At 35.8% G+C, this 18,486-nt stretch overlaps 2 protein-coding genes across 2 annotated transcripts; one reads left to right on the top strand and one right to left on the bottom strand.

Annotated features, from left to right (window-relative positions):
- Window positions 1-512: 512 nt before the first annotated feature.
- On the bottom strand, window positions 513-4,456 carry LOC103980390 (transcription termination factor MTERF4, chloroplastic). The gene is made up of 2 exons (XM_009396784.3): window positions 3,053-4,456; window positions 513-937 (listed from the first exon to the last, which is right to left on the bottom strand). The coding sequence occupies exon 1, from the start codon at window positions 4,237-4,239 to the stop codon at window positions 3,082-3,084; it is 1,158 nt and encodes a 385-aa protein (XP_009395059.2). The 5' UTR covers window positions 4,240-4,456; the 3' UTR covers window positions 513-937; window positions 3,053-3,081.
- A 1,975-nt stretch (window positions 4,457-6,431) lies between these two features.
- LOC135640392 (hydroxyproline O-galactosyltransferase HPGT1-like) lies at window positions 6,432-17,314 on the top strand. Its single transcript, XM_065154782.1, has 12 exons — window positions 6,432-6,719; window positions 6,827-6,890; window positions 7,045-7,094; window positions 7,197-7,390; window positions 8,508-8,571; window positions 8,648-8,720; window positions 10,229-10,352; window positions 13,275-13,362; window positions 13,455-13,505; window positions 16,445-16,516; window positions 16,646-16,758; window positions 16,994-17,314. The coding sequence occupies exons 1-12, from the start codon at window positions 6,622-6,624 to the stop codon at window positions 17,014-17,016; spliced, it is 1,014 nt and encodes a 337-aa protein (XP_065010854.1). The 5' UTR covers window positions 6,432-6,621; the 3' UTR covers window positions 17,017-17,314.
- The last annotated feature ends 1,172 nt before the right edge of the window (window positions 17,315-18,486 follow it).

Raw genomic sequence — 18,486 nt, 5'->3', positions numbered from 1 at the left:
GTTTGCTTTCATCTCCGGAAGCTCTTTCTCTTCATCTTTTCTTGAAGACTAGTCGATTCAATACAAAAGACTGCAGTTTTTTTCTCCCTGTTTCTTTCTTCTTCTTTTTTCTTTTCTTTTAGGAAAATCAAAAGGATGGTGAGAACCTCAACCTTTTGGTTCAGTTAATTATTCTCAATATTGATGAGAATAAGAACAATCAGATGAAAGCAGAAAGGACCACATCTGTGTTATCAGAAATAAGAACTGATGTCGTATGATTAAGACCTGAAAAAAACACTTGTTGTGTGTAAAAAGAAAGTCTTCCAAGTTTAACTGTCACTTGATCTCCATCAATGTGGTGGAAACAAAAGAAGAAGAAAGTTCAGTTTGTTATAGTGCAATCTAACTTTTTTATGTATGTATATATACACATGTATATATATATATATATATATATATATATACATAAAAATATATAAATAAATAAATAAATATTATATATATATATATACATACATACATACATATAGTTCTACAAGTTGAAAGGATCTCAGTCCTTTTAAAGACAAAATTCCCCACAAAAATTAACAAAACTTACAAAGAGAATTAGTCTTTTTGCTACTGCAAGAACTTTTGTTAGAAAACATCTCCATCCAGCAACCAGATGCCTTATCCATCAACTAGTTCTTAGGCAGGAAAGTACATATATAATTCTTCACTGATAACAAGCCAAGCATTTGACAGAAAAACATTTCTACGATGATCAACAAGTATTAGGGTGCAAATCCTCTATGGCGTCTGTTGATCCTGACGACTTGACGAAGATGAAAAATTATCCAGAAAATTCCAATTTCTGTCACAAGAGTAACCAGTGCTTCTGTTTAATTTGACAGATTACCTAGCTGCAAAAGATGCTGTGACCATCATTTCTCCAGGGCCAATGATGCATCAAAACCTAAAAGAAAGCACAAAGCAAAAGAATTAGCATGCTACAATGCCTCAGGGAAGATTATTTTGATTTATTTGTCCAGAGACAACAATACATCAACATGTTAATAAAACTAACACACCGAAAGACATTCAGATATAGAGCTGAGACTAGCTGCTATAAAACAACAGAGTAGCATATAAAAGAATCTGGCGAACAAAGGGCTGCAATTAAATTCCAGATTACATGTTGCTATTTGGCAATAAATTTAGAGATGCTTTATAGTCACATTGAAGCTCAAGTATGTAACATAAAAACAACTTGCACTTGACTTGCAGATCACCTTTTTGTCATATAGCTCTTACAGATTTGACAATGAGAAGATACCCAATACAGGATGCAAAAGAAACATACAGTAGCAAATGCCAAAAAAGTTGAAATTTTGGATTTTCATAGTGCATAAACCACTATAACTACATATCATAAATATAATTAAAGATTCAAACTGTCAGAAATATCTTGACTCGAGTTTGACTGTGGGCAAAATACATTTTGGGAAGGTTGAAGTTGGTATCATATGACAGTGGAAAAAATACATTTTGGGAAGGGTGAAATTGATTTACAAGAAGCCAGCGAGTCTCATTTCTCTTTCATTCCTGAAGACTGGGCAATGGCTGAATTTTGCCTATAAAAGTAGCTCCTAGAATTATATTTACTTTCCCAATTTGTTCAACATAGCCTTACTATTGTAATCGAACTAGCACACTGCATATGCCAACCTCTGGACAGTAACACCTGCTAGAAGGGCAATTTCTGAGAACACTGTTAATTCACTTCATTTGCACCAAACACTCTGCAAACCGAGCCAACACCCACGTATTTTGGATTGATAAGAACATGTTGTGCTCAATTTGTCCAAGTCATAAGAGGAGAGGAAAAAATCATCCAAACATCAGTAATACACAGAGCAAAATAATAATACTCATTGCCAACAATTGAAAAAACATCCCATCAAGTCACATCATTATTAATATAGTAAACGTCTAAATATAATTTTATTAGATAATCAGCTAAGGATTTCACCCAGCCGGAACAGAACACTTCTTCAATCCTAAGCTCCCTAGCTATGGACCATCTGAAATATATAATTTTCAGCTCGCTAGGGATTATCTTAGTAGAAACAGGACGTCAAGAAATCTAATCATGTGTCACGCAATCAGGTTATAAGAATCATAATATGAAAAGGCAAGCATAAACTAGAATAGAAGATCTCATAATTTATTTCTTCATGAGAAAAGCACATCCAGCAATGCGCTTAGCTGTAACAGAACTTGTCCAACCACTTGGGATGAAACAAGCTCCTTATAGAATAAGAACTCAATTCATATCACATTCCAAGCTATTACTTCATTACTCGAACAGAATGGTGCACCACTCACAATGGTAGAAACTCGTCTACAATCTCTTATCATCATGTTGGAAGACTACTAATCCCATTTGAAACTGCCTACTAATGCTGCCAATCTTGTTCATCAAACTAATCAATTAAGAAAGAGAACAAAATTTGACAAACAAAATACACAAAAAGAGGATGATACTCAACATCATTTCTCTTTTTTGGGTTTTGGATTTGGATAGGAGAGTAACAAAGTTATATAAAAGGTGACCGACCCTTACCCTAAATCAAAAGCCTCATCCTCCACATAAAAATCACTTAAGCATCCTATCCAGTCATCCAAAAGAATCCTGCTTCTTATCATCTCGAAAATTAACCAAATATCCATAGCCAAATCAATTAAAACATTTAGGTGTCGAACAACCTACATAAGTCTGATATCTTCCAGTAGACTTAAAACAAACAGGGCAAGAATAACAACCACATCTACAGAAAGTGATTATCAACAAGCAATTAACTATATCGACAATATCATTGCAAATCTTCTCATCATTCTTCATTTTCTTGCTACATGTGTCCATCCAAGTTCATCTTACATTCACAAAGAAAAAAAGTAAATGGCAGGAATTATTTGGTTGCAAACTGCAAATTAAAGTTGAATGGCAGGAATCACACTACATGGATGCAAACAGTAATGCAGACAGTGGAAAATTAGAACCTAGAAACACAAGTTTCGGGTACAATACCTTGCACCATGCGTTATGCACTTGCAGGATCAAAGAGCAGTTTGGTTTTTTGGGGCTACATTATACAATTCAATGAGTTCTGGAAACTCCTTGTGGCGGATGACGAACCTCTCCAGATATTTCTTCTCTGGATAAAACATGTATGTGTTCATTTGGAGGTTACCGATGTGAACTCCCCTTGACTTCAGGCCCGTCAATATCCGATACCTTGGAATCAACCTTTTCTCCAAACTAAACGACAAAATCCGTGGCCGGCGTGCAAGATAAGACGGAGCGCATTTGGTTTCATTTACCAAGAACTCCATCTTTCTCTGCAAACTCTTTAAAGAAAATGCCACAAGCGAAGGAGCCATTCTGAATGCAGCAAGGAAATCATCCTCGGACCACCCGAAACCCTTGAAGAACTCCAAGTGAGCCTTGAAGTTCTTCTCGGAGACGCCGGTGAGCACATTCAGGGTCGGGAGGAACATCCCTGAGGTGCGAGCTACTCCCAAACCCTCGACACGACTGATTAACGCCTTCAGGGTTTCAGCCTTCTGGGCAATGAGGAAGGGGCGGTGCCGTAGGATCATTGAGAGCTTCTGATCCGTGATCCCGAAATCCCTAAGAAGCTCAATGTTAGGCTGGATCTTCTTCTCGACGCTATACCCGAGAAACCACCTGTTTCTCTTGCATACCTTCACCAGTAAGTCGTTGGACCCGAGGGTGCCTTGCCAAAATTGGATCTTGGACAAGACGTTCTGGAGTTTGTTTCTGAAGACGATGTTATTCGAGATGACGATGTGGGTAATGTCGGAGCAGGAGAAGCCCAGATCCTGCAAAGCTCGGAACTTTGGGGTCAGAGTCTTCTCCACGTCGAGGAGAAGCCACCGGGGGTTTACAGATAGGACCCTTTTCATCTGAGCATTATCAAAACCGTAGCTTTTGAAGAAGCCAAGGACGGAGTCAGGCTGATGGCGGGATTCGATGCGGCCAAGGAGCTTCGAGGCCTTGGCCGCCTTATCCGGATCGAAGCCACAGGAGCTGACTAGGTATTCAGCCATGAGGCTGCTCTGTGGATCCCCGGAGGCGGCGGAAAAAGAATGGGTTGAGAGAAAAACGGCAGCATCGGCCGGACGACGGCGAGGGATGAAGGCGAGGGCTTTGAACAAGAGAGAGACGTACGGCGGTCTATTCATCAACGTCATCGTCGTCTACTTCTCCTTCTTTGTATGTTCCTTCTCTTCACCAAAACCTAGCGATGGTGGTGTTGCTGCGTCCGGAGGAAACTGGCCGGAAGTACCTGCATCCGAAACCCTAGTAGTGCGTCAATGCTCGAACTCTTTTCTTCCAGTCGGAGATTTTTGCGACCGCAGGCCTCCTTTTCCCCAACAGTACTTTTTCACTAATTGAATTTGTGATGTAATCGATAATAGAGTGAGAATAATATATCCATTGCCGTTCTATTTTATTGGGTGTCTTTAGTATTTGCATGGAGTGCATTGTGGAAAGCTAATTCTTGAATATATCATTATATTTTTTTTATTCTTATTAGATAATTTTACTAAAAATGTTGGTTTATGTGCTTAATTAATTATGTTATATGAAGTGGCTTATGAGCCTTTTGAGAGGGCGGCATGTTGCAAATCATTCACTCTCATGTCCCATATATTATCCAATGCATCGATTTTGTGAGTCTTTCATTCTTTTGTTGTTGTCTGAATTGTGATAATTACATTCTCATTTTAATTATAGAGTGGAATCACATTTTCCGAATTCATAGGTATTAGCCAATTAATTCTTATTTACTAAATAAATATCAAAATTAATATAAATATAAAAAAATGAATATTATAAATAAAAAAAATATAAATATAAAATATTATATCTCAAACAAGTTAATATAAACTAGTGTATGCAGTATTATCGTCCGGTACGAACGGTACGTATCGGTCTGACATGTTACCGATCAGTGTTATCGGTCCGAGTACATTGTAACAGAACTATAATACTCTGTACACCCAGGTGTACCGCTTGGTATACTATATCGTATCGGTATCGAGCCCAAATCGAAACACCGATACAATACGATGTTACGAACCTTGATATAAACTAGAAAATATAACTATAGAGTGTATTAAAGTAAATAAACCAGCAAACAATATGTTTTGCAGCATATTGCAAACTCATACAAAAAGTATAACCATAATAATATAAATATATTAAAGGTATAGAACAAAACACTAATTATATGATATCAATATATGGTACAAATGTAGGGGAGATAACAATAATTATATGAACCAAACATCCCAAAGTATTTGTTCTTTTTCTTTTTTTGAATTTCAATTTTGATCTCAATTTTTATTAGAATAACAAACCAAATGCCACCTAAAGAAATGAATGCATATATAGACCAATGAAGGCTTGAATACAATGAAGAACAAATTTTAAGCAAGTTTAAAACAACCTCAGAGGAACAACACAACAAATATTTGGTACATACACACAAATATAAAAATGCATATACACTTAACTTCTCAACATGATTAGGGATTTTTTCTTATTTAGTTTGAGAAAGATTGATTTAGGTTGTCATATTAATTTGGAAGAGAATTTTCGATATTCTTATGGACTGGTCTAATTATATTAATTTTAATAATACTAAAAATATATTATATAATGATTTTTTATACTGTATTGTGTTATAATTTTTTTTATATATTATTAAAAATATGATAACAAATGTGATTGATTTATACTATAGACCCGTCCATAAGAATAAAAAAAAGACTAAAGATATTCAAAAATCTAAAATTTTCTAATAAAATCATACAAAATACTACATTATAGTATTATTTCAGAATCAATGGCTTTCCGATTGATGACTTTACAGTAGAGTCCATAATATCTTCAAAACCTAAAAAACTTTCTTATTTAGTTATCTACGTTAGTTACTATAATTATACTCTTAATTGAAACTCTAATTTACATTAACACACTCTAAAAACTCATTAAGATATACAAATATTACCAATATTTTGAGTGTTTTAAATATTTATATACTTTTTTTAAAACTCAAATAAATTAAATCTTAATAGAACAAACTTTTAAACTCCGTATTGTATTTTTATAAGGTTTGGAATTACTAATATATCTAATCGGGGGGAATGAATCCTCGTATATATTGCATGATTTCGACACCCGACCCGTTAATCGGTTGGAATCCGATAACGATCAGATCCGATTCTATATTTAGGTCCCTTTGGTCTTCTCTTATGTTTGTCGGATTCGGATCTACTTGGATTCGACCCGGTAATGATACCTTGGTTCCCATGATGATGAGCTCGACGCGTCCTTTCTTTCACCTTGCGATTGGAGGCGACAAGTCGTTCACCTGTCAGCTACCCCAAACAAATTATATATATATATATAGAGAGAGAGAAGCCGATTGCATCGTGAGAGATCTGAAGGAAGAACCCGATCGATGCATCGACTCCGCAATGGAGGGAAGACACTGACGAGATCTGCTCGACCGCGTCCACTGTTCTGATCTCGAAGGAGGGTCAAGACGCAGAGCATCAGCAGCGATGCAGAGCCGGGGATCTGGTCCCCGCCCTCTCTCCCGAATCTCCTCCATCATGCTGTCGATGTTCGCCACCATGGCTTCCTTCTATGTCGCCGGCCGGTCTGTTTCGCCTCTCCTTATCCATCTTTGAATCAATCTTAGGGTTTGAGTTTATTGCGTACTCGAAATGGGAGCTTGAATTAAAGCCCTGATCTTTCTTTGGACAGTCTTTGGCAGGACGCGCAGAATAGGGTTTATCTCATCAAAGAACTCGATCGAAGGACTGGGCAGGTTCTTATTCGCTTTCCTGCATATTAGATTGTGTTCTGACCTTTTGAATCTACGTCAGTTTCGTGAAAATGAGAATCATTGTGTTCAAAGTTTCGATTTTGGCTCATGGTATTAGATTTGAGGAAGCATGGGATTGATTATGCAAAAATTTCAGGGTCAGTCTGCTATTTCCGTCGACGAGACGCTGAAGTTAGTAGCCTGCAGGTGAGTTGCTTTTAGATTCTTGTTTCGGTTCAATGTGGCCCAAGTTAGAGAAGTAGGAAACCAAATTGTGCAGTGATTAAATGCATAGATTCTGTTGTTCAGGCACCAACAGAAGAAATTAGCTGCACTTGAGATGGAGCTTGCTGCGGCGAGACATGAAGGTTTTGTTGGGCAGTACTCTTCAGAGACCAATGGGACTTATTCTAGGAAAAGGCTGCTGGTTGTTATAGGAATAGTCACAGAATTTGGACGGAAAAAGCATAGGGATGCAGTTCGAAAGTCGTGGCTGTCAACTGGTGCAGTACAAGCCCCTTTTTATTCTTTTTGTAGTTTTTATTAAAGTAATGCATTGATTGGGAACATATCATTTGTTTTAGAGTTCATTTATCATGAAGTGGAGAAACCTACCTCCCTCATTAGTAAGTAATTGAACTTATTCATGCAAATGCTCACATAGAGACATGCTTATACTCCGGGACTATCCTTCAAGAAGTTGGTCATCTCAACTGAGTGCAATTTGGTGGTTGTGGTTTACTATATGTGATAAATTCTTAGATGTTCTGAGGTATAACATTTGGCTGTTAGGAAGGTTGTGCGAAGATTATTTTCAAAGGCTTTTGTGAAAAAAGGTTCAAGATACTTTTGTCTCGTTCAACATAAGGTTTTACTGTAGTATCATGTTAAGCCATTTAGTTATCGTGCCTTCTTTCTCCTAAGAAATTTCTGTTTCTTGGGTAACTCATGATGTTCTGCTCTTCTTGATTGTACTTATCATAAAACTTATAAACCATCTCTTTTTTAATTTGCAATTACTTATAGCAATTCTGAACATTATGAGGGTGCTAGCTAGCTTAGGGGTTTGTCAGATCATCGCAAGGTCTTGGAATCAAATCCCACCTACATCACTTAACTTTGCAGGAAAAAGAAAAATTCTGAACATTGTCACCTTTGTTGTCTCGAATAGACATACAAAGTAACTTTGACTTTCATAAAATCAGATGAAAACCTTTCTTCCAAGTTTATGTTTGATGGCATCCAATTGCATGGTGATAGTATTTCACAAACAGAATGTCCAACAATTTAACAATGGAGTATCAATTGAGCCATCTCTTCTAGGCATATCTTGTGAACATCCCTAGCTTTGTTGAGGATGGTGGGAACTCAACCTTTTCGAAGAGGATATCTCAAATAGTTGATAGTTTTGCTGATATATATGTACTTGTATGACATATTTATAAAGTATGAAGTGATAATGCCTACTTGTTTTCCTAGAAAAGAAAAAATACTCATGTTTTTTTAATTCTACATTGGAAGTAAAAAAGCATTGTGTTCTTTTAATTCTACATTGGTGATGATGACTCTTTTGAATGCTTTGCCTCTCTGAGTACCAATCATCTTGCATTTTGTTCCCAGGTGCAGCAATGAAAAAATTGGAATCAGAAAAAGGTGTGGTAGCACGATTTGTAATAGGACGAAGGTAATTTTGGATGCATCAACAATGTAGGAACATCTTATTAGGTTTCTTATTCTTATTGGATCTTTTTTGCTTGTAGTGCAAATCAGGGAGATGGTTTGGACAGAGAGATTGATGATGAAAATAGTCAGACAAAGGACTTCATTGTTCTCGTATGTTTAACTTCATGTTGAACGTTTAGTCTTCATTTTTTTTTTCTATTCTTGTTTGGGGATCCTTGCAGTATAAAAATAAATAAATGTTTTTTTTATTTTCCTAGTTACACTATACTTTTGACTCTTAGTACATTTCCTACATGCCAAAATTCACCATATTATTGTTTTTTTGTATTTTTCAGTATAAATGAAATTTTTAAACAAGTTCCATTATATTATATTAGCACCAAATTTGAACTTGATGGAGAGAGCAGAAGGAATAGAAGAGAACAATAAGCTATAAGCATGTAACAGTTTGTTTTGGCTTGCTGCCTGTTGCCATATAAGGATCCCATGAGATTTAATGACATGGAGTGTACCATAGAATGGGAAGTGCTGGCCACATTCATTCACATCTTATACCCATTGTTTACTGTATACCAGGTTTAATCACTAATATCACTTTAAGTATGTGTCATGTGATGCTTGGTTTTGTGATATTAGGCCTAGAGACAGGTAGACCAGGGAGATCAAGGTTGATACAATTGTAAGATTGTTCCTTTGTGACTTGGGAGATCAGGGTATGAGTCAGGAAACCTGCCAAAGGTAGGGCTGCGTACATCAGCGCCCCCCATACATCACATTGACGGGAGCCTCGTGCACTTGGGTATATCCTTTTTAGATTTAGAGTCATAGGCAAGGATATTAGAAGGTATTGTAGTTGCAGCTTTTACTTCAATCAGCTCTGCAGTCAAACTATTTGCAGAGTTGTCATGATCAGGAGACCAACCTGGTTTCTGAGATGTGATTCAGCCATCCAGGTCTGGATCTGTATAAGGTTCATGGCTACAAGAGAAGCATTGTGATGTTGTTTGAGGTTTTAGATGTCAGTAGGACTGATATGCAACAGCCAATTTCAACCAGGTACTGGTATCGAAATGTATAGCTTGGTACCATTACAATAACCATTCATTTTTAATAATTTTATATTTTATTAAATGATAGGTACAGGTTGGTATATTGCCCGATTGATGTATTGGTACCATACCGGCCTAATAGTTTCCAAAATCAGTATTGGACTCGTATTTAAAACCTTGATATGAATCTTTATTATTGTTAAAAGTTTGTTACATCTGGATGGTTCTTATCCTTCTTTATTCTTATGGTTTCTCTTCTAAATTCTAACCTAATACTTCTCTATCACCATTATGTTTATCTGGCTTCATGCCTTATTTATTATTTATTTTCTAATTTTATTTTGGTTCACAGTTTCTCAGTATAGTGTGCTATTGGTTATGTAGTAATTAATATTATATAAACGGATATATTTTGAGCTACTCGAGTTTTCATGTGTTCTTTGACATTACTTTCTCAATCTTTCATAGGTGATCTCTAATTCTATTGCTACCTTAAGATTGCATAGAACAACACCATCTGCAGTATTTAGCTGAAAGTTCAGATGAAGTCTTATTAAAAACCTTTATTTTTTATTTTGAATTCCATGAAAGCATTTTAATTTTCAACAGGATAATCATGTAGAAGCTTCAGAAGAAGGCCCAAAGAAGACAAAGCTGTTTTTAGTTTATGCTGCAGATACCTGGGATGCTGAGTTCTATGCTAAGGTTAATGATGATGTTTATGTTAATATTGGTATGTTTCTTCAGTGGAGCATCAAATGATCTACCTTGATGTTATGTTTTGTTGAAACACTTTGAATTTATCAGTTTTAGTAACTTATAGGGAAAAAAATTTACAGTTGCTTAAAGTTTGTATCACATCTGCATTTGATTTGTTGTTCATGTTGTTTTGTCCAAGGAATTTGGTACCTGATTGACAGACATCCTGGGTTAATTCGTTGGCAGGAATTGTTATTATTATATTTGAAGTTTGAGATCCTTTATGAGTAGACTATGTGCTGCACTGAACTTTATTTACTTGGCAAGAATTGTCATCTGTAGTCATCTCTTTTTGGTTAATAGTTCAGTTGTGTGATATTTTACTTAACATTTTCTTTTTCTAGCATAAAATTTAATATTGTTAAAAGAAGCATTGATGAAATAGAATTAGCCACATGTTATCTTTTATTAGAGTTGTATGCTTGATGTGACTATGTTTCTCAAAGGTTAGTTTAATTAATCCTATCATGCTTTTATCAGATAGTCTTTTGTTTTTGAAGTAAATGGAGAAGTTTTTCTTTGCAAATCATAGCCTTATTTTAGCTACAATGTTCTCTAATTTTCGAGCTAGTGGCATCAACATGCTTGTGCCTTTGTTTTGTTTCGATTTGATTTCTGGGTCTGAAGGATACTACTAGAAAAGATAGAGGTAGCTTGGTGCAGTGGCATTCGTTGGAAGGGAATAGCAGTAATAGATGTGGGCTTTCATGTGTATCTTTATGGGGACACTCCAATGTGACACCAAAGAATTTAATGATACAGAATAGGCAAGTGTGCTTTGAGAACTAGCTAATTTGATATCCAGTATACTTTTACGACCTTCATGCTCTTTGTCCTTTTGATCTGAGATGTGGACACCTGAAGCGTGGGCTTGCTTTTGTCACAAATTTGTTAGATGTTGCTTGCTATATGCTTTGGTTATACATCAGCTCCTTTTAATTGCCTTCCAATCAAGGCTATCAGGCTACAAGACACTTTTTGGATTCCCTGCCCACCTAGAATGCAATATTTAGCCCTTCTTTTGGCTTGCCTTCTGATTAATACCTCAGTGTGACCATGGGCTCAATAAACTTTCAGAGAACATGTGATGTCAACCATTTCCATTTGCAAATGGAAATTTTTGTACTTGTGTCATAAAACAAATGCTTGCTTCGACTTAAACAATTATCTTTCTACTAAATTACCTTAAGGTTCATTCAAAGCAAATCTAATTCTGTTTCTCTACTGAACTTTGGCTCAAGAACTTAATGTTCAAGAATCATTATAAAATTAACCATGTTGATGCTCAGAATAGCTGATGCTTAATTTGACATAAGTATCTTTCAGTTACACTTTAATGCCTTAAGAGTTCTCATTTCATGTTAATTTTTGAAAAGAAAAGAGATCTCATTTCATCATAATTAAAGCTTATCCCTGCCTGTTCCTCTATTGGATCTGACATCTAATTCATAGTTTGCAAAATTCACATTGGGATTACGATAGATTCATATTAATTTAATTGGAATCAGGAAAAAATATTCAATTTGGATCGACGAGATTGGGAACACCCATGAAATTGTTTTATATAATATTAAAAATTCTTGGAAGTAGCAAATCATTAGAGAAAATACAAAACAAAATTAATGGGGATTAATTTGTTAAAAAATATCTATGGGACATTTTTGTAAAATAAATATTAATCATATTATACAATAATATCACTGTAGTAAATAACTATTACATTATACAACGGGTGAAAGACTTGTCAACTTGCTGCTTGGGATATAAGGTAATGCAAAGACATAAGGAAAAGAGAGAGCACCTATGGATTTGGGATTAACTTCATATTCTATCACATATATATTCCATGATAGGTTCCCTATATTTTAAATGGTTAAAAGCTACCCTTTATCCTCCTCTTTCTTCTCCATATACCTTTGCTCCATGCCTTATGGTTGTTGATGATGGATAATTATGCCAATGGTGGTAAACAGTAATTCCAATAGTTGTAAAAAACAAGCACAACAGTAATAAAGTCTTGTCCTATATTTTACAATCATATTTGTTTTTTTTTTTGTCTTTCCTATAACTCATTTTCTCTATTCTTATACTCCTGCTCCTCTCCCTCTTTTTTTGTGGTATATCAAATTGTCTAGAATTGCTAATATTAGGCAATTTTGGTTGATTCAAATCAATTCAAAGAACTATAACGCTGAGAAGTCGATTAAACTTAGATTGGCCTTAGTTGATAATGTTAAAGATTGGGTGTATCAAAGTGGGATTAGTTCTCCAAGATGTGGTGGGCAAAAGCACCCACTAGTCCAGATAAAGCTTTGTGGTCTGTGCTACCTCATGTGGAACTGCTTGTACTGTTGAAAAAGATTTTGGCAGAATAAGATGGTGTCCAATTCCTTGAACTGGAAAGTGTTAACTATGACCTGTTAGACTTGTTCTTGTATTTAAATGGCATCCTAATGATGGTTGATTTTAGAACTTCTAATTTTTGCCTATCCTTTTTGGATTAAATTTTCATACTGAGTAAATCGTGTCTACAAACCTTTAATTAGAGGTACAATTAATATGAGAACAATTCAGATGACATTTGGTGATGATACTTAATTCCCAGTAAAAAAAAAAAATTTCTTTACTTCTTCAGACTTTTGGTAGATTTGCCTATTCATTGCTTTGAGAGGTCCCATAATGAGCATATAGGCACACCAATGCAGTTAATACAGACAATTTCTCTTTTAAGAATGTCTGACTAGATTTAGCTTCATGTTCACTAGATTTAGCATATCATGGTTGCTATTATGTGTAACAAGTTCTAATGTTGGATACAATAACAAATCTAATGCAATTGCTTGGTGGATGTGCCTCCTTTTCATTAATGATAATCTTTAAATCGTGTTATATTTAGATGCTTTGGGAACAATGCTTGCATCACACTTGGACAAGCCCCGTGTTTACATTGGTTGTATGAAATCTGGTGAAGTTTTCTCTGAGTTGTAAGTTATTGGAACACAAGCACTTGGTGCTACTTTTTTAAAGATAGTCTTGATGCTTGATTATGTTCGCTAACTGCTTATTTTATGTCTAGGAGTCACAAGTGGTTTGAACCAGAGTGGTGGAAGTTTGGTGATGGAAAATCGTAAGTGATTCTTGTATTTCTTTCATATTTATGTTATGTTGAATGGTGCCTTATGTTCATCTGTATCAAGTTTTAATTTGTTTACACAGTTGTGTGGATAAAAATTTGCCACTAGTCCTAGATCTGATTTATGACCCTGTTCTCCGATGGTTATCCGCTCAGCAGCTGCACGGTAGTTGCACTCTGTAGCTGTCAGTTAGAAATGAGAAAGGATATTAAACTTGGTTGTTGGCATAGTTATCAAAACTGAATTGGCTATTGATTGGGTCATTGGATCGCTGACTAGATTAGTGGGTCAATTGGTTGGACCACAAGTTTAATAAAAAATAATTATTAATTTTATTAATTTTATTTTCTCTTTCTAATTTTGTTTCTCTTCCTTTCTTTTCTTTTTTTTCTGTAAGTTCAAGCTTTTCATGTTGGACTCATCAAATCTACATTAACTTTGAATTGCTTGTCACCTTTTATCTATGAAAGAACAATGGATTGAAATAATTTAGACCCTGAGGCAATAAATAGGTGACAACCATGATTATTCAAGATCATCAAACAACAACATCAATAACAATAAAATCGTAAGTCTCAATTATTTGAGGTTGGCTATATGGATTTTTTGTCATCATTGAGATCTGTAAAAAGCCATATGTTTAGTTAACTTTAGAGTATTCACATCTTTATTTATAGTTTCTATTAAAGTCTTTTTTGTTATTCCTCTACATTTTCTCATACCATGAACATCAATCATTTCACTTTTTCTAGTTATCGCATCCTTAGGTCTTCTAAGCATATGTCTATACCATCTTAAATGATTCTCTCTCATCTTATCTTCTATCGAAACAATACCTAGTTGTTCACTAATAAAAATATTCATTTTCTCATCTTTCCTAGTAACTCCACATATCTATCTCAACAACACAATTTTTGTATATGTTGTTTCTTAATTGCCTAACACTCAGATCTATAAAATATTGTTGGTCTCACAACTGTCTTATGAAATCATCAAACTACTATAAGAGAATTGGAATCATTTTACTATCATCACCAATCAATGGACATAAGTTCAGAGAAAAAGGTGAACAGAGATTCCTGTTATTGTTCTTAGAATGCAGAAAACAGGGATGCATCACATTTAAAGTAAATTAGCCACTAGAAGTAAGTGGTGAAGCCTTTTAATGGATGATGAAGATGATCCATGCCATCTTACCTCTGTCCAGAGCAAACTTCGATTTATGCTGCATTTTGGCTTGTAACACCAGGATATGACTACCAGGAATATATGGAAAATTGCATGCATAGAAAACCCATAAACTTGCCTTCAACATCTTCCAATGATTCATATAAAGAACCTCAAACTTCAATTTATGCTGCATTTTGGCTTGTAACACCAGGATATGACTACCAGGAATTTATGGAAAATTGCATGCATAGAAAACCAATAAACTTGCCTTCAACATCTTCCAATGATTCAGATCAAGAACTTATCTTTCATTCCATCTTACCCTATAAAAGAAGCTAGGAAATTCCTAGGGAAGAGATGCTGAACTAAAGTCTTTCCAAAGCAGTTCTGAAACCATATCTGTAGAGATTTCCATATATGAAGTTCTAGCCAAGGTTCTCAATTTCGGTTTGTATCGGTGTATCGAGTATTGTACCGAGGCATGCCGACGGTATACCCAAAAAGAACTGAAAAACCTCCAAAAATACGTGGAGGTAACGGTCCTAAAATACTAGGGCGTACCTACCGATAAGCCTCGATAACAGTGAAAATCTGGGGTATATCGATCGGTACACCTTGGTAATAGTCGAAATCCAAGGCGTACCGACAGGTATGCCTCGGTAACGATCGAATTTTGACCATTGCCGCTCGGTACAGACCCTGTATCACCCGATATAGGGTCAAAACATTGGTACCGCCCAGTAGAGGGCGGTTCGTGTACTGGTATCCTTTTGGTCTGGTATGTACCGCCCGTACCAGGCAGTACACATCAAAATTGAGAACCCTGGTTCTGGCAAATATAAACAATACTTTCTTCTAAGTCTTTTTTATTCAACTCCCTCTTTACAAACTATTGCATGCTTGTGAATTTCATTGTTGGTATTGATTTCTGATGTCTTCTTTTAATGAGACCTGATTGTTTGTGGTTTGACATATCTATTCTGTTTTCTCATTGTATTTGATCGTGTTCATTTCTGTTACTGTTTATTTCTTCCGAATGTCGTTATATTTTTATTGTCTGTTTCTTCTTGCCGGGGTGCTCTTGTGGTTGGTTGGTGAGCTGTGGCTGCTTCTGTTGCTTTTCACTCATTTTCATTAACAATTGCAGAATATTGTCTGAAATATGATCTCCCACCTTGCTCATTTAGTTTTACATATAAGCTTGACATAAATGTGCAAAGGTCCACTTGCCTCAAGGTCTGAATCTGCTGGATACATTCTGATGCTCGTCATTGTGTAAGCTGATGCCTTCAGGAATTGTGTTCGTAGTCTTTAGTTGCATGATACGACCATGCGGAACCAGATATGCATTTGCAAATGGGCTTCAAGATAGATCTAATTGATATTATTTTTTTTTGTGTAACAGCTTTTCTACAATGGCATAGTTTCCACTATCTTTTTGTTCTCTGAACTGCAGCATGTTGGCGTGTAGCAGTTGGGAAGGCCTTGACTGGTGACACTTAAAGTGTGTTGCATAGCCACTCAATTATGACCAACAAAAATTAGTTTCCCTTTAAAACATAAGTTAAATGTTTGGTAAAGTTAATGCTTGACTAACTATTATGCAGAAATGACTTTTGTGCCTCAATAAATTTATCCTTGATACGAGCCATTCTGTGCTGCAATGTGGATTTTGCCACTTATGGTAGCATTGTTTTGTTATTTTCCATTGTGATTATGTATTTTCTGATGTCACTAAATTTTGATTCATGTTGATTAACAGGTACTTCCGTCATGCTTCTGGTGAAATGTTTGTAGTCTCCAGAGCTGTTGCACAGTTTATTTCCATCAACAAGTGTGTACATGGAAACTATCAAATATTCTCTCTTAGTATATTGATAAAATTGGCAATGATATATCCTCTATTTAGCAAAAGTCAGGCTTATTACAGTTGGAGTCAATCACCTATTTCTTTGAATGCTAGGTCTATTCTTCGCACATTTGCCCATGATGATGTCAGTGTTGGATCATGGATGATTGGTCTTGATGTTAAGCATGTTAACGAAGGAAAACTATGCTGCTCATCGTGGTCCTCAGGTTTGTCTCTGCATTAGATTTGTATCTTAGTTAACAGCATCCCTTTAATTGTCCTTGGAAATTGCACATGCTAGTTTCCGCCCTGATGCAGTAAAACTCTGGTGCCAGTCTACGGAACAAAACCTGTTCGGGCCAACCCGCAATATCTTGCTCTTGCTTTAAAAAAACTCATCTTACTTCCATCAGCTTCGAGTAGCTAAGTTTTCTATGAACTTTGTTATCTTGCATTTGTCAGGAGCCGTATGTGCAGCTGCATGAAGATTCATGCCCTGAAGCCGTGTAGGAACAATGTTAACTGGGAACTTGAGGATGTCGAATCCGCTCAACCGGCAAAAAGACAAATGGCGCTGCAGCCACCACAAACAATTCTTTCCATCTTGAGAAGAGTTGGTCTTCCTTGCATAGGCGAATGAATTACTAGGGTTAGGGTTTCTTTGAAGATTGAGAGAACAGGGTCTTTTTTGGGTCCATGAAGCATCAGTGTATTTGTGCCCATCCATGAAGGACACTCACCATTCTTTTGGCAAATGAAATGTTCTTGTTCTTTTTGTCAGGAGATGCCATGCGTTGCTTCCATTAGCGATATGGGGTGGTGGTCTGCGTGCTCTGCTTTGATGCGAAACTTAGTGGGCTCGACGATGAAGAGGGCGATAGGGAACCACTTGTCTGGACGGAAACTTGTGAGATTAAGCAGATGCGAGAAGAGATAAAATTAGACGCAAGAAAAGTTTAGCCAAAAATAATAAAAGATATTTGATCATTGTTGACAATTGTTAGTTTGGTTTATGATATATATATATATATATATATATATATATATATATATATATATATATTTAAAGAGAGGTCAAAGGTGGGAAAAGATAGTGTTGGAACAACTTCACATTATAATGCCATTCTTCACCTACCAAAAAACAAATGTGCAACTCTTTTATTATTATTATTATTATTATTATTATTATTATTATTATTATTGTTAACATCACATAAACAAGTTGATCCGACTTAATTCGTCTTTCTAAACTTATCACATCGAAGAATTAAGCTCTTAATATAGATTACGAGGTAAAAGATCTCAAAGTGAAATCTGATTTGGAAAAAGATAAGCGACGAAAATAGATTCGAATCAAAGTCTAAATATCTTCTTAGCAAGACCTCAATATTGACTTGAAAGGCTTGAGTTTTTCATGTTCTTTTGTATAAATTAATTTACGTCAGAAGTGTGTTGGACAATATCTTTTGGATGTTTAAGTCTAAAAAAAAAATATTCAATATGGGTTTGGAAGACCCTAATGGTGAGAGAGAAAAAAGATTGCATCATAGCATAGCTAGAAGAACATCTATTTAAATCTTGGAATTCTAATTCGCTTGGGTCAGAGAAATATATTCTTCCTATCATTTTCGACTCAGAAAAGATGTTTCAACATGATGAACCTCGTTGGCCAGAATCATTTGCCGTCTCAATTATTGACTTCATTCTACAAGATGTTGGCAGGATTCAAGTTTTCCCATTCACTCCAATCGAGGTTAGCTCATTCCTATAAGTATCCCAAGCTCCCACTCGTTCTGACAATTTGCACCTTCACTGACTGGCCTGAAGGTTGAGCATCGCTTAAGGTTCCACCAGGCATTTATGGAAGAGCAATGATCACCCCTGGACTCTGTTGCTTTTCTTGCAAGTCCAGAAAAGTTCTGTTGTAAGGTCCAGGAAAGGTAATGAGATGATCC

The sequence above is a fragment of the Musa acuminata genome, chromosome BXJ1-4 (assembly GCF_036884655.1).
Source record: "Musa acuminata AAA Group cultivar baxijiao chromosome BXJ1-4, Cavendish_Baxijiao_AAA, whole genome shotgun sequence".
NCBI lineage: Eukaryota > Viridiplantae > Streptophyta > Magnoliopsida > Zingiberales > Musaceae > Musa > Musa acuminata.
This window is presented reverse-complemented; position numbering and strand designations above follow the sequence as displayed.